Here is a 16,398-nt window from a genome sequence, read left to right on the forward strand (position 1 = left end):
GAAATATTTAAAGACCAGTATTTCAAAATAGCTGGCACAGGTACATTGATTATTTTAAAAATGAGTGGCAGTCTAAGGGTTAAATCTAGTGCAGGGAAAACTGGAGCAAAACTGGTTCAAAAACAGAGCAGATGTTTAGATCAAGTATTCTGATTGGTTACTCTGAGCAGCTGCTCCAATTCTGCAGTTTTGCACCACATTTGTTCCAATTCTCTCTCACGTGCTGTTTATTTTTTGTAACTCTGGGTGTTTCAAGTCCTACCCCACAGAGCCACATTAATCCATGAAATGCACTGTTGAGGACCAACTAGTCTGAAACAGTCTGCATGCATGTTGGATTGTTGAGGATCAGCACAATTAACAAGCTGACACATCATTGCAGCCAGTGGTCCAGGAGGCGTGTTTAGCTTTCAGGGATATCAAAGGGATGATTTGCATATTCACCAGTGATGCATTGTGGGACACCTCATGAACTTACTCCATCCTGAATAAATCGCAAATACCTTTGGTTTTAAGAAGGCAAAACTCTGCTTCGCAATGTTCTGGTTGAATCTGCCCAGAAATTCCTGGTATGCAGAATCTGTAAAGCTGTGTGAGCCAGTAGCAACACCAAAATGCATAATATTCTGAAAACTTTATTTAAAAACAGTGCGAAGACAACCATAATCATAATTTATCATTCATACAAATGTATCCTTTTCACAATAACATTATACAGACATATCTCAACAGTGCAATTAAATCAGCCAGAAATGTTTATGTTATGGTCAATCCTTGGCTGTTGGACTTGCATTATGCTGGAAGGCTGGTTGGCTGTGTGGCTATATATTTCCTGCTACAGGAATGAGAGCTGATATAGCCCAGCTCAGCTATGAACTACTCTTCCTCCCACTGTAACACGCTGTACACTGTTTCTTTGCTCCATCAGGGTCATTGTGTAACGTAATATGTTGACCTATACACCACAGCGGCTAATGAGGATTTGGAAGAGGTACAGCTCAGATAGCTGATATACAACCACAAATACATCTGTAGGGTTATGATATCACAGACGTATGTTAAAGGCTATTAGAGGACACATCTGTTGTATGGGGCCCTGACCATATGTTGCCTGGATGCGATGATGAAGCCTATGTGCTAATGTTGTCTCTAGCTCTCCCCAAGCTGCATATAAATGGTTTCATATTATATATTATGATGTGTGTAGCCTGGGGAAATAATTTCACTACGTCCCTAGAAATGTAGAGTCCAGTCTCTTATGCCCTACACACAACAGCTGAGCGCTTTATAATGCCTGTGTCACGTTAGGCAAGTGGACCGGTTTGCCTGGGTGCAAGTTTTAACCTTTTTATAATAAAACAGTGTAAAACAACCATTTATATTTTATATAAAAAAATTAAGTGTCTGTTAGGGTAAAGTAGACATGCAGAGCTGTGACTTTTACTTGAGAAGTTTTTATCAAAGCAAAGGATGAATGTATTTCTTACAACTATTATTTCCATTCATTTACTGAAGAACAGTATGGCAATATGGCAGTGTAAGAAACTGATTTTACAGTTTTCCAGGTATTAAGCAGGAATTAATTTATCAGGTTAAGGTAACAATGAGTTAATGTCTTAGTTAATCATTCTAGATTGTTGTTTTTTTTTTTGTCAGTAAAGGTGTATAAAGAACTATGCCATTAGGGCCAGTTCACACTTGAGTGGATGCAGAATAGAAACGGTAAGCGCATCCGCAAGGCAGATGCATTCCATCCGTTTTGCATCCGCATGCAACATTCTCACCCAACCGGTCCACGTCTGCCCGTCCGCATCGCCACTCACCTGTCCTGAAACCACTGTTAAGTTCATCTATTCAGCCTGGAGGACAGCAGGCCTTGCAACAGGGAGAATATTCATTGGTCCAATATGAACCAATGAGAATTCTCCCTGTTGCTGAGGATTCCCATTTGTCTTCTGCAGTGTAATGGGGATTTCCATGCTAATACTGGCCACGGGCAGTTTAGAAGGGCCCGAGGGGAGGTGAGACATGTGAGTATCATGGATGCGGATGCAGTGACTAGACATAGGCTTTCATTGGACACATTTTCTCGTCCGGTCCGGGAAAATGTGCCAAGTTGGACTCTGTGTTTCATGATACGTTCCTTAGCGAAAGGATCCGTGTTTAACATTTTTAACATAGGATTCGCTTCCTGCATATAAGCAGAGCTTAACAAAAAGTTCTGAACTGTACGTTTAAGTGTGAACTGGTTGTTACTCACTGGAAGAGCTGGTGCCCTCCTCCCTCATTTTTCTCTTGTGAGTGATGTGATGAGTGTGGAGTTTGGACAGCTCATAGAATGCTGACCACTCCAGACAAGCGTTATCTAACATCAGCACAAGTAGTCAGCATTGCAAACCCAGCCAACCAATTATTAAAAAAAAAAAATGTTGCAAAAATGACTCATGTCCAATACACAAAACTGTGTGCATTTCATATAATGATACATTTCACATAATATGCATTAAAAGCATAAGTCTAAACTAAGGCTTAAGGCTGATTTTACACTTCAGTTTTGCATTGTGGTGCAATGCCATGCTCCAGCCACATTATACCGCAATGCAAAAAATGACAAACACATGACCCCCGTGGCAGAGTGCGCTGACTGGCCGCATACTCTCCCCCCTCCCCCTTCCCACGACATTCTCTCTGCTAGACAAAGTATGTCACCGGGATTCCCGTTGGTCCGTGCATGCGTGCCACCACGTCCGTCATTCACACTTACTGTGCCACCCATTGACTTCCATTATCACAAGCACCACGGTGCTTGCGGTAATGTGCTGCAGGCTGTGCAGTGGGATGAACCCTTCTGACGTGGCACGTGTGCTTAATGTAAAAGGCCCTCATTGAGACATCACTGAGCCTACAGAATCCTATACAAGTCTGTACACACTTCAAAACTTCTTATTGTACGGTTCTGATACAGTTCTGTATAATGCCTGAAGAAAAAACGTAACGTTTGGAAAGCTTGCAATAAACCATGTACAATTAGTCATTAAAGGTATCACCGGAATCAGCGGTTGTTGGTTTGATGTCTGCATTTCTGTTCCTCGACTAACACCGGACCATACTTCAAAGGCTACCTAAGTGTCAATAAAGCAGGGTTATAACTTAAGCCTTATCTACATGGTACAATTTTCCATCAGATCGCCCAGTGATCTGATAAGAAATTGCATCGTGTGTAGATGTCCAAATTGTTTCTGATCAATTTTGCAATAGATTTTGCATCAAGTACCCAAAATCTATTGCAAAATCTATCGCAATCCAATTGGATCGGTTGGAAATAATCTAATAGATCCGTTGATCAGATGAAAAATTGTACAGTGTAGATGAGGCTTTAGAGTTTCTCTATTAAGCTGGAATGCAACATAATTCTCACTGATGACCAGTTAGAGGACTCAAAACTTCTGTGCGACTGTACAATCTGGGGTTATCCGATGTAGGATTAGTTCCCTAGATACAATTCTCTATCTTATCAGTTTACTTTTACTTCAGACTCACTTAACTGCTTTCGGACCACGCCAGTTGAAATCTACGCCCCTTGTTGTGATGGTGATCTGGTTGCCAGGGCATAGTTCTCAACTCACCACCGCTGCGCGCATCCGCCATTTTCTTCAATCCCCCCGATCTCACCACCGTCTCCCATCGCAGCTCAATCGCCCTGCCAGTCTCTATGACTGCAGAGCCCTGTGAGCCGGTCAGGAGCCGATTTCATTGGCTCCTGGCCATGTCTATCAGTGTAAGCAACTCCCATTGGCTCACATTGATACACGGTCAGGAGCCAGTGAAAGCGGATCCTAACCGGCTTACAGGAACTCTGCCGTCAAAGAGACGGCAGAGTGGGTGGCCCAGATTCCCAATGTACGGCGGTGACGGCGGGTATGTGCGGTGATTCATCGTAATTCCCTAGTTTCTGTACCAGTGGTCTCTGGTCCTTAAGGGGGCAGAAACCACTGGTACTTAAGTGGTTAAAGGACAGGTTTGCTTTATATCTGTCATCAGGAACATCAGGAAAACCGAAAGCACTGCAAAGCTAGTGGCCTCCTACATGACTGCAATGAGCCATTACAGCCCTGTTCACCTTAGCGATGTGTGAACGAAAGCCTGCGCCATCATCTCAGTCTTTTCATTTTCCAGAATTCCCTTTCACTAAGTGATTTTCCAAACGGTATCTGGGCTAGCTCCCTGCCAGACTTCTGTTTTCTTTCAAAAGAAAGTACCAGTTTTCAACTCTTGAGATAAAGTTCACGTTTCCTCACAGGGATTGACAAATTTGGCTTACCTTAGATCCCACGCATTAGCCTAGGGTTATAACACTCCTAAATGTGAAAGTGAGAATTAGAAAATATTGAATTCGGTGACCTACCAGCTCCATTAACTGCTGCAGTTGACCTATTTCCTCTGGCAGAAACCCAATCTTATTATTACTTGCAATTAAGACTTTAAGAGGAAGACCACATATGCAGGCTGGCAACGAGGAGAGCTGATTTCGACTAAAAGAGAGAAAGAAAAAAAAAAATAGTAAAAGTCAGGGCCAAGCTATAATTTTCCTAAATGATTCACTGAGGCATTTAAATGAGAGCTGCAAGCTCCCTGGTGTTTTTTCTATTTGTGTGTTGTCAAAAGTGCAGCTGAACAGCGTCCAGCTGCGTGAGGAGTGCGCTCGCAGCCAGATCTCTGTATACAGCAAAAATAAGTGTGTAGGAGGAGAATGAATGCCCAGGAAAACAGCTGAGGAATAGAACTCAATTATTCAGGAATTCCTACACAACAACACATTCTCAGCAGTTCCATTGTAGAAATGTTACTGTGCTCTATGGAGAGTAACATTTATAGATTCTCACATGTGACTGCGGTATTTCAAAAAGGCATCTTCGCCTAGATTGTACCATAGGATTTGATTTACTAAAGTTACTAAAGTTGGACATGCATGGGAAACAATATGCCAAACCAACTGATCTCAATCTGGTTGGAAATAGATTCCTTCCTGACACAACATGCTCAGTTGCTAAGCATTGATTGCACTGCAAGCATTATGCAGTGCAATGCTATGGACTATTGATTCCCTCACCATTCCTGTTCCTCCTCTTATGGAGATAATACCGTGTCCAAGTCGACTTTCGATAAACTGTTTAAAATCGGTTGAAAGTGAACTGATCAGTTATATTGGGACAATAAAAGACCAGCAGATCCAATCAAAGTGAATGAATAGGCTGACATCAAAAGTAAAAATCAATGTGTATAAACAGCTTAAAGAGTACCTGCGGTAAGGATGACAGAGCCTGCCATGGGTGTCTTCGTTAAACACTCACCTGGTCCGACATCTTCGGGTCACAGTTGACACGCTGCCTCCCTCCTCAGCAGTGCAGTCATGACCATGTTTGCTGCCAAAGTTCTTTGGAAACCTACAGCTGCTTTGCCATGGCCCGCCCCCAGCTCGGCAGCCACCAATTAGGCTGCATCTGCCAAGCTGGGGGCAGGCTGCGGCAAAGTAGATGGTAGTGACCAGAGTCTCAGTGGGCAAGTTTGGGAGATAAAAACAGTCGGGCCCATCATCTGTCTGGAGGGATTTCACTCCCCTCCCCATCATTTAGACAGCACCTGTCATAACCAGTTATGTCAGTTTTACCGGAGGTACTCTCTAAGTTTCACCAGAGCTGCAGAAAATTGCAGAACAAATGTGGGGGTTATTGAAGCAAAGTGTGCATTGTGTATACAACTGGGGTTGCACTATACTATTTGTTGTTAGTTAAAACTCCAGTAAAGTTACTATGCACAGCAATTTTACTGCATTTTAGTGAATTAGCACCAAGGTATTTAAACATCTGACCAAAAAACTAATGCGGTTTGATCATTCTCCTGAGTAGAGTGAGCCAAGGGACTTCATGGTTGTCATGCAGGAATGTAATCCTGCAATAATATTGGTTTACTTTGGTTTCTTTATCATTTGGTTTAGCAGGGTAATGAAAATATTAAGTGGTGCCTGCCTGTACCGGGGTCCGTTAAAAATGGCGCCAGTTATCGTAGTTAAAAAACGGCGCCCCATAGAGAACAACTATCGCTAGTTATTTTTCGTTTTTTTCAGCTAAAAAATGGCGCCAGCTTTAAAAACGATATTTATCGTTTATATTTATATTTGTATTGCTCCCAAACGATATTTATCGTTTTAACCCTTGCTTTGCTGCCGTTTGGAAAATATCTGCCCGCCAACTTTAATGTTTAATAGCAAAGCCCCCTTAAAAGCTAAAAACACCAAATTTGCAGGGAATGTTAAGAAGAAAATTGTGAACAAGAGGAAAAACATTTTTTCAAAAAGACCTTATAGTTTTTGAGAAAATCGATTTTGAATATTCTTCTGACCGTGGGAAAATTAAACACCCGCCGACTTTAGTGGTTAATAGCAAAGCCCCTTTAAATGCCAGAAACACCAAATGTGTAGGGAATGTTAAGAAGAATAGTGGGAACACGAAGAAAAAAAAATTGTTCAAAAAGACCTTATAGTTTTTGAGAAAATCGATTTTAAATCTTCAAAGAGGAAATGTATCTATTTAAATCGCGTACTGACATTTCCGTGGAAACTTTTTCCGCCGACTTTAGCAGTTAATAGCAAAGTCCCCTTAAATCCTAGCAACACCAAATTTGCAAGATATGTTAAAAAGATACTGGGAAACGATATTTAAAAAAAAAATTGTAATTTTTTTTTTTTTTTAATTAAAATTTGTGGGTTATGTTCAGAGTGTGGGAAATTTTTTGAAAAAAATGACGTGGGGTCCCTCCTCCCGAGCCTCTGTAACCCCTTGTCTCCCATGCAGGCTGGGATAGCCAGAATGCGGAGCCCCGGCCGACTGGGGCTTCGCACCCTTAGCTATACCAGCCCGCGTGGTCCAGGGTATGGGGGGCTTCGGGGGGGAGGGGCGGCCAAGCCTTCCCCTCCCCCCCGGAGCCCTTGTCCAATCCATGGACAAGGGGCTCTTCCCCACCTCCGGTGCTCCAGGAGGAGAGGGGGCGACGACTCCCTGGGGGGGGGGGGGTTCATGGTGGCATCTGGGAGTCCCCTTTAAGAAGGGGACACCCAGATGCCCACCCCTCTCCCAGGAGAAATGAGTATAGGGCTACTTTGTACCCCTTACCCATTTCCACAAAGGGTTAAATGAAATAAAAACACAACAACGAGAAAAGTCCTTTAATGTTCTAAATTAACCAGAAATACTTACCTGTACCTTTAAGAAAAAAATCCCACGTCAATTAGGTCCCACGACAGTATCCTCTATCTTGCGACCTTCTGTTACATCTTGATTGAAGATCTCCGCCGCCCCGACGCCACACACGCCGCCTCCGCCGCACTGCTCTTAGCTATACTTAGTATAGCTAAGAGCAAAAAGCATCTTTAAATTTTAGCTCCAATGGTCCCCATTGGTTCCTTAACAGACCAATGGGGATCAGGAGGATCCCCATTGGTCGATAAGGAACCAATGGGGAGCCTTGGAGCCAAAATTTAAAGATGCTTTTTGTTCTCAGCTATACTTAGTATAGTTGAGAGTTGCGTCTATGTATCTATATAGACGCATTAGCGCTAGCTGCCGCTGCCCTCCCTTCCTCCCCCCACCTGTCACCCTCACCCATGCTGGCACCCATGGGTGCATTGGGTGCCAAGCATGGGTGAGGGTGACAGGTGGGGGGAGGCAGGGAGGGCAGCGGCAGCTAGCGCTAATGCGTCTATATAGACGCATAGACGCAACTCTCAGCTATAGGAAGTATAGCTAAGAGCAGTGCGGCAGAGGCGGCGTGTGTGGCGTCGAGGCCGCGGAGATCTTCAATCAAGATGTATCAGAAGATTGCAAGATGGAGGATACTGTCGTGGGACCTAATTGACGTGGGATTTTTTTCTTAAAAGGTACAGGTAAGTATTTGTGGTTAATTAAGATTATTAAAATACTTTTCTCGTGGTTGTGTTTTTATTTCATTTAACCCTTTGTTGAAATGGGGAAAGGGTACTTTGTACCCCTATACTCATTTCTCCTGGGAGGGGGGTGGGCATCTGGGGGTCCCCTTCTTAACCTCCTTGCCGGTCTAAAAAATCCGGCAAGGAGGCAGCGCCGCACTTTTTTTAAATTTTTTTTTTTAAATCATGTAGCGAGCCCAGGGCTCGCTACATGATAGCCGCTAAGCGGCGGCATCCCCCAACCCACTCCAATCGCCTTCGGCGATCAGAGTATGCAGGGAATCCCGTTGAGAACGGGATTTCCTGCAGGGCTTCCCCGGTCGCCATGGCATAGACGTCGGGACGTCAGAGGGAACTCCGATCCGCCCCTTATTGGCCAGGCTGCGCAGGGGTCTGGGGCACTGATTGGCCAGGCTGCGCAGGGGTCTGGGGCGGGGGGGGGGCGGCTCGGCGCGGCGGGTAGCGGCGAATCGGCGGCGAGCGGCGGCGATCGCGACCTACACGCAGCTAGCAAAGTGCTAGCTGCGTGTAGGGAAAAAAAATTATGCAAATCGGCCCAGCAGGGCCTGAGATATCCTCCTGCGCAGGTTACCCCGAGCTGAGCTCGGGATAACCTGGCAAGGAGGTTAAAGGGGACTCCCAGATGCCACCATGAACCCCCCCCCCCCCCCAGGGAGTCGTCGCCCCCGCCTCCACCTGGGGCAAGGGAGGCGGGGAAGAGCCCCTTGTCCATGGATTGGACAAGGGGCTCCGAGGGAGAGGGGGAGGCTTGGCCGCCCCTCCCCCCCGGAGCCCCCCCCATACCATGGACCATGCGGGCTGGTATAGCTAAGGGTGCGAAGCCCCAGTCGGCCGGGGCTCCGTATTCTGGCTATCCCAGCCTGCATGGGGGACAAGGGGTTACAGAGGCTCGGGAGGGGGGACCCCACGTCTTTTTTTAAAATTTCCCACACTCAGAACATTAAAAAAATAAAAATTGATACCAAATTTAAAAAAAAAAACGACGTGGGGTCCCCCCTCCCGAGCCTCTGTAACTCCTTGTCCCCCCATGCAGGCTGGGATAGCCAGAATGCGGAGCCCCGGCTGACTGGGGCTTCGCACCCTGAGCTATACCAGCCCGCATGGTCCATGGTATGGGGGGGCTCCGGGGGGGAGGGGCGGCCAAGCCTCCCCCCCCCCCCGGAGCCCCTTGTCCAATTCATGGACAAGGGGCTCTTCCCCGCCTCCCTTGCCCCAGGTGGAGGAGGGGGCGACGACTCCCTTGGGGGGGGTTCATGGTGGCATCTGGGAGTCCCCTTTAAGAAGGGGACCCCCAGATGCCCACCCCCCTCCCAGGAGAAATGAGTATAGGGCTACTTTGTACCCCTTACCCATTTCCACAAAGGGTTAAATGAAATAAAAACACAACCACGAGAAAAGTCCTTTAATGTTCTAAATTAACCACAAATACTTACCTGTACCTTTAAGAAAAAAATCCCATGCCAATCAGGTCCCACGACAGTATCCTCCATCTTGCGATCTTCTGATACATCTTGATTGAAAATCTCCGCCGCCCCGACGCCACACACGCCGCCTCCGCCGCACTGCTCTTAGCTATACTTCCTATAGCTGAGAGTTGTGTCTATGCGTCTATATAGACACATTAGCGCTAGCTGCCGCTGCCCTCCCTGCCTCCCCCCACCTGTCACCCTCACCCATGCTGGCACCCAATGCACCCATGGGTGCCAGCATGGGTGAGGGTGACAGGTGGGGGGAGGCAGGGAGGGCAGCGGCAGCTAGCGCTAATGCGTCTATATAGATGCATAGACGCAACTCTCAGCTATACTAAGTATAGCTGAGAACAAAAAGCATCTTTAAATGTTATACAACACAATAACATTTCTATAGCGCTTTTCTCCCATAGGACTCAAAGTGCTTAGGCTCTCTCAGATTCAGTAATTAGTAGGATGAAGTATTCACACAACAAAAGTTATATTTCTGCAAATGCCAAACTGAACAGGTGGGTTTTCAGTCTGGATTTAAACACGTCCAGGGATGGAGCTGTCCTGATCTGTTGAGGTAAGGAGTTCCAAAACGTAGGGGCAGCATGACAGAAGGCTCTGGGACCAAACGTTTCCAGGTGGACTCTGGGTATGACTAGATTATTAGAACCTGTTGATCTGAGAATGCGGGGATTGCTACGTAGCTGCAACATATCTTTCATGTATCCAGGGCCTAGATTATTCAGGGATTTAAATGTCAGTAGGCCGATCTTGAATAGGACCCTCCATTCTATAGGTAGCCAGTGAAGGGAGTGCAGGACTGGCGTTATGTGGCAGTGACGGGGTTGGTTGGTTAGCAGTCTGGCAGCAGTATTCTGTATCAGCTGTAGACGGTACAAGGCCTTTTTTGGAAGACCAGTGTAGAGAGCATTGCAGTAGTCCAGTCGGGATGTGATGAAGGCGTGGACTAAGGTTGGCAGATCTTCAAGGGGGGATGAGGTGCTTGATTTTTGCAATGTTCTTCAGGTAAAAATAGGATGATTTCACCACAGCAGAGATTTGAGTTCTGAAGCTTAAATCCCAATCAATTAGAACTCCCAGGCTACGCACATGATCAGAGCTGCGTAGATCCGTGCCTCCTATTCCCAGTGGTGAAGACTGCAAGTTAAGTTGTTTTGTTATCATGCTCTGCCCTCCAATCAGAAGGACTTCAGTTTTGTCTGCATTTAGTTTCAGCCAGTTGTCATTCATCCATTTCTGTAGTTCACGTAAGCAGGCGTTTATAGTTAGAGTTGGGTCTGTCACACCAGGCTTGAAGGAAAGATATAGTTGGGTGTCGTCTGCATAGCAGTGGTATGTCAGGCCATGTTTTTGGATTAGTTTTCCCAGCGGTAACATGTAAATAGTGAAAAGCAGGGGAGAGAGGATTGAGCCCTGGGGCACCCCATACTTAAGTGATACAGGGGTGGACAGGAAGGGCCCCATAGACACTTTGTGGGTTCTGCCACTCAAGAAGGATTGGAACCACTGAAGAACTATGCCATCAATGCCGCAGTATTCCTGTAGCCTCTTTATCAAGATGTCATGGTCAACTGTATCAAAGGCTGCAGAAAGGTCTAGCAGTATGAGGATCGAGCACTCTCCTCTGTCTCTTGCCATGAGCAGGTGGTTGCATATTTGGATGAGGGCAGTTTCAGTGCTGTGGTGTTTCCTGAAGCCAGACTGGAATGGGTCATAACTGTTTTGTAGGATTTTGGCTTCTAGCTGGAGGTAGACCGCTTTTTCAATTAGCTTGCCCAGAAAGGGGAGGTTAGAGACAGGTCTGTAGCTGGTCATTGCATCTGGGTCCAGGGAGGGTTTTTTGAGGAGAGGCCTGATGATTGCTTCCTTCAGTAAAGCAGGAAATATCCCTGATTTTAAGGAACAGTTAATAATTTTTAGGAATACCGGTACAAACAGGTCGGGGCAGTTCAACATGAACTGTGTTGGGCCAGGATCCAGGTCACAGGTAGTTAGGCGGACGTGAAGGAGGATGCTTGATGTGACTTCATCAATTTTTTTGAAGTTTGACCAAGGTGTTACATTGTCTCTGCTAATGGTCTTCGGCGCTATATTAGGCTCAGATGCTCTAAGTTGGATGGCGGACCTTATAGCGGAGACTTTGTCTGGTAAGAAATGGGCAAATTGGTCACAGAGGTCCTTTGAAGACTCGATATTAAGTTTTTGGCATGCCGGGTTGCAGAGTTTTTCCACTGTGCGGAACAGTTGGGCTGGTTTGTTAACTGCATTTGCAATCTCTTGTGATAGAAAGGATAATTTTTTTTCCCGTGATTACCTTTTGGTAGCTCTTCAAGTGGAGGATTAAGGCATGTTTGTCTGCTAAACTGCTAAATTTTGGCTCCAAGGCTCCCCATTGGTTCTTTATCGACCAATGGGGATCCTCCTGATCCCCATTGGTCTGTTAAGGAACCAATGGGGACCATTGGAGCTAAAATTTAAAGATGCTTTTTGCTCTTAGCTATACTAAGTATAGCTAAGAGCAGTGCGGCGGAGGCGGCGTGTGTGGCGGCGGGGCGGCGGAGATCTTCAATCAAGATGTAACAGAAGGTCGCAAGATAGAGGATACTGTCGTGGGACCTAATTGACGTGGGATTTTTTTCTTAAAGGTACAGGTAAGTATTTCTGATTAATTTAGAACATTAAAGGACTTTTCTCGTTGTTGTGTTTTTATTTCATTTAACCCTTTGTGGAAATGGGTAAGGGGTACAAAGTAGCCCTATACTCATTTCTCCTGGGAGGGGGGTGGGCATCTGGGGGTCCCCTTCTTAAAGGGGACTCCCAGATGCCACCATGAACCCCCCCCAAGGGAGTCGTCGCCCCCACCTTCTCCTGGGGCACCGGAGGTGGGGAAGAGCCCCTTGTCCATGGATTGGACAAGGGCTCGGGGGGGGGGGGAGGGGAAGGCTTGGCCGCCCCTCCCCCCCCCCCCCGAAGCCCCCCCATACCATGGACCATGCGGGCTGGTATAGCTCAGGGTGCGAAGCCCCAGTCGGCCGGGGCTCCGCATTCTGGCTATCCCAGCCTGCATGGGAGACAAGGGGTTACAGAGGCTCGGGAGGGGGGACCCCACGTCATTTTTTTTTAAAAAAATTCCCGCACTCTGAACATAACCCACAAATTTTAATTTAAAAAAATAAATAACATTTTTCAATTTTTTTTTAAATATTGTTTCCCAGTATCTTTTTAACATATCTTGCAAATTTGGTGTTGCGAAGATTTAAGGGGACTTTGCTATTAACTGCTAAAGTCGGCGGAAAAAGTTTCCACGGAAATGTCAGTACGCGATTTAAATAGATACATTTCCTCTTTGAAGATTTAAAATCGATTTTCTCAAAAACTATAAGGTCTTTTTGAACAAATTTTTTTTCTTCGTGTTCCCACTATTCTTCTACACATTTGGCGTTTCTGGCATTTAAAGGGGCTTTGCTATTAACCGCTAAAGTCGGCGGGCGTTTAATTTTCCCACGGTCAGAAGAAGAATATTCAAAATCGATTTTCTCAAAAACTATAAGGTCTTTTTGAGAAAAAATTTTTTCCTCTTGTTCACAATTTTCTTCTTAACATTCCCTGCAAATTTGGTGTTTTTAGCTTTTAAGGGGGCTTTGCTATTAAACATTAAAGCCGGCGGGCAGATATTTTTGAAACGGCAGCAAAGCAAGGGTTAAAACGATAAATATCGTTCAGGCAGGACAAAAAAAAAAGTTTTAAAACGATAAATTTCAATCAAAAGGTCTGCACTATTTAACCTTTAAAACGATAAATATCGTTGTAAACATATATCGGGCAGAAGGGGGCGCCATTTTTTTAACTAGACGCGCCTGTACCAGGTAAGGATAAACACTATGACCGCTTTACACAATACAATATATGATACTTATAATTTCAATACTGGCAGATCTCGGCAGGAGCGCTGGAGTGCATGATCCAGGTGTACCATAGCTTTGTACCGCATCACGCAATAAAAACACTAGCAAATGTAGTGGTGTAACCAATGCTAGACAAGATTTCTGCTTTAATCTTGGCAAACATCTGGTGAAAGTGGTAGAGCAGGTAAATGATTTATACCAGTAAATTACCGATTGTATACCGGATTGGCCACAAATTGTATTTATACTTTTAAAATAAGGTACATATTGTGATATCATGGTGATTTGTTTTACAAATAATGGGTTGTCACTTAAGGACCATGGGCTTAAACCCCCTTAAAGACCAGGCCACTTTTCACAAATTGGGCCACTGCAGCTTTAAGGCCTCACTGCAGGGCCTTACAACTCAGCACAAAAGTGATCCCCCCCCCCTTTTTTTCTGCCCACCAACAGAGCTCTATGTTGGTGGGCAAGGATCACTCCAAGGATGTTTATTTTTTTATACTAATATTTTTGTTATTTTTTAATAAATGTGTCTTTTTTAAATTTTATTTTCCCTCTCTCCCTCCCTCCCCCCACCAGCCAATCACTGTGATCGGCTGTCATAGGTTTCAGCCTATGACAGCGGATCACCCCTGAGCCTGCCAGGGGGACAGCCATGTCACACAGCTGTCCCCAGTACAGCGCTGCCATAGATCGCACCGCTGTAGTAAGTAGACACCGGTTTCACCATCTAACAGGCGATCGCCGCTGGGAGACTGAAGGCAGAGCTCCATCATCCAAGCGGAGATGTGCGCGTATTGGCGCGTGTGCGATCTCCTGCAAAACACCCCCCAGGACTTTATGCATTAAGCGGTCCTGGGGGAGTCACTGCGTTCACACCCAAGTGACGTAGTCCTGTAGAGGTTAAAGAGGAACTATAGAGACACTAAAAATAAAATTGCTTATGGTTTACAATATTCATCTATAAATAATTTAGTTAGCGTTCCTCTAAAATCTTTCCTCTCCCTGACTTACATTCTGACATTTATCACTAGTGGTGACATCTTTAGTTTTGACAGGTGATCTGTACTGAATTTTCGTTACGGAGGGTTCTATGCGCAGAGGGAGATGTTGCTTGCCTGGCAGTTGGAAAAAGCATTATTTCCCACAATGGGAGGGGTTTCATCACAATATCAGCCATACAGACCTCCCTGATAATCCATTTGAGAAAAGGTAAAGATTTGTCATGAGAAAGGGGGTTTTCAGCTACTGACTGGGATGAAGTTCAATCCTGGGTAAATGTTTCGGTACTTATCCATTAGCTGGGCGCATCCGGCAGGTGGCGCTGTTGCTAATTTCAATGATAATTACTTCACGTAACAAAACTGTGACTGTAAACGCCGCGGGTGGCGCTAATTGCATTCATAGTTAAGATAATATGTGTATTAAAGTGATTTAATTAAGCCGGCGGCAATGTCACAGATCAAGCCGCCGGCTTCGTGTCTCGCTCTCCTCCCCCTTGCCCGCTCTCGTATAGAGCCCAGAGTCGTTCATCGTGGCAGGCAATCCTGCCTGTTTTATTGCGACGAACTGCCAGTGTTGTATACGAGAGAGGGCAAGGGGGAGGAGAGCGGGACACGAAGCCGGCGGCTTGATCTGTTACATTGCCGCTGGCTTATTTCTCATTTAATTAAATCACTTTTTTAATACACATATTGTTATCTTAACTATGAATGCAATTAGCGCCACCTGCGGCGTTTACATTCACAGTTTTGTTACGTGAAGTAATTAGCATTGAAATTAGCAGCAACAGCGCCACCTGCCGGATGCGCCCGGCTAACGGATAAGTACCAATGTTTCTCTTTAAATCAGGCAGGGCTTTAACTTTCATTACTTTTATTAGACTTTTTTTTTTTACTTAGACTTTTGTTGACTAACAATGAGTCCTTTGAATATACTGTAATTTTATAAAAGACTTCATGCCATTTCATTTACTTTGTGAGCGTCATAGACTGGGTTAAAACAATATTGCAACTACTATTCCATCATGCTATGCTTAGAAAATGCCTTTAGAGGAGCATGGGGTGAGAATGATGCAGTTCTATCAAACATGCATATAAATACATTTAAAAAAACAAACAAACAAAGATACCTTATATTTAGGTAAGTCAGCATGTGCAAATTTGCTAATGTTTCAGGGATAACTTTGATACAGTTCTGGTATAAGTTGAGTGCTTCTAGCGACACAAAATGGCAGACTTCCCCAGGCACTTCCATCAGGCGATTCTTGGAAAAATCTGCAGGAAAAGAATTGGACATCTTTGTCTACGCTGATGCTGGTCACAAGAGCAACAACTCTGCCATTAATTCCTCACAGACTTACTCAGAAATTTCCTTGATTAAAAAAAAAAAGAAATACTCATTTTAGGTAATTCAAAAGTATCGTTCCATCTCAGCACTGTGTTTCCAACCAGGAAATAAGTACATCTTGAAGTCTAATTCTGCATGGGAATTTAGCTGAAAACAGCTCAAAGATACCAATATTTCTACGTAAACTGACTAAAAGCAAACTGATTTATCTTGCATTTTGCTATAAGGAACCCTTTAAAAAGTCTGCATTTCTCTCTGCACACAAAACTGAGCTAAGAGAAATCCCTGATGAGTTATTGGATGAAAAAAATGTTAGAGTGGAGCCTAAGGTCACTCACTCTGAGCTAGAAATGAGGAGGACCCCGTGAGACACCATAACCTAGATGCCAGGAGGGTTGATACCTAATGCTGTTATTGTGATTTTATGATGTACAACCATTACTTTTATACAGACTTTTATTAAAATAGCAGTTTTAAACAAGTCCAGTTTTAAGTCCATTTGTAGAGCAAGAGCATGGGAGCCCTGATGGCTGGTATATGCAGTGGTACAAGAAAGCTGATGGTGCAGTTCATATAGAAGTTTAACTACTAGAAAAGAACTTCTGGAGTGTAAGGACTATTGAGTGCTAACGCATACTTGAATACATGATCTAAGAGA

At 44.8% G+C, this 16,398-nt stretch overlaps 1 protein-coding gene across 3 annotated transcripts in view; it reads right to left on the minus strand.

The window, feature by feature from the left end:
* LRCH1 (leucine rich repeats and calponin homology domain containing 1) overlaps positions 1-16,398 on the minus strand; it is a 317,881-nt gene that overhangs the window by 123,182 nt on the left and 178,301 nt on the right. For all 3 annotated transcript variants that reach the window (XM_068267743.1, XM_068267741.1, XM_068267742.1), the window contains 2 exons: positions 15,523-15,667; positions 4,406-4,532 (listed from right to left, as the gene is read on the minus strand). In XM_068267743.1, the coding sequence (XP_068123844.1) occupies positions 4,406-4,532; positions 15,523-15,647 (252 nt within the window). In that variant the 5' untranslated portion in view covers positions 15,648-15,667. The remainder of the gene's footprint in view (positions 1-4,405; positions 4,533-15,522; positions 15,668-16,398) is intronic.

The sequence above is a fragment of the Hyperolius riggenbachi genome, chromosome 2, assembly GCF_040937935.1.
Source record: "Hyperolius riggenbachi isolate aHypRig1 chromosome 2, aHypRig1.pri, whole genome shotgun sequence".
Taxonomy (NCBI): Eukaryota; Metazoa; Chordata; class Amphibia; order Anura; family Hyperoliidae; genus Hyperolius; species Hyperolius riggenbachi.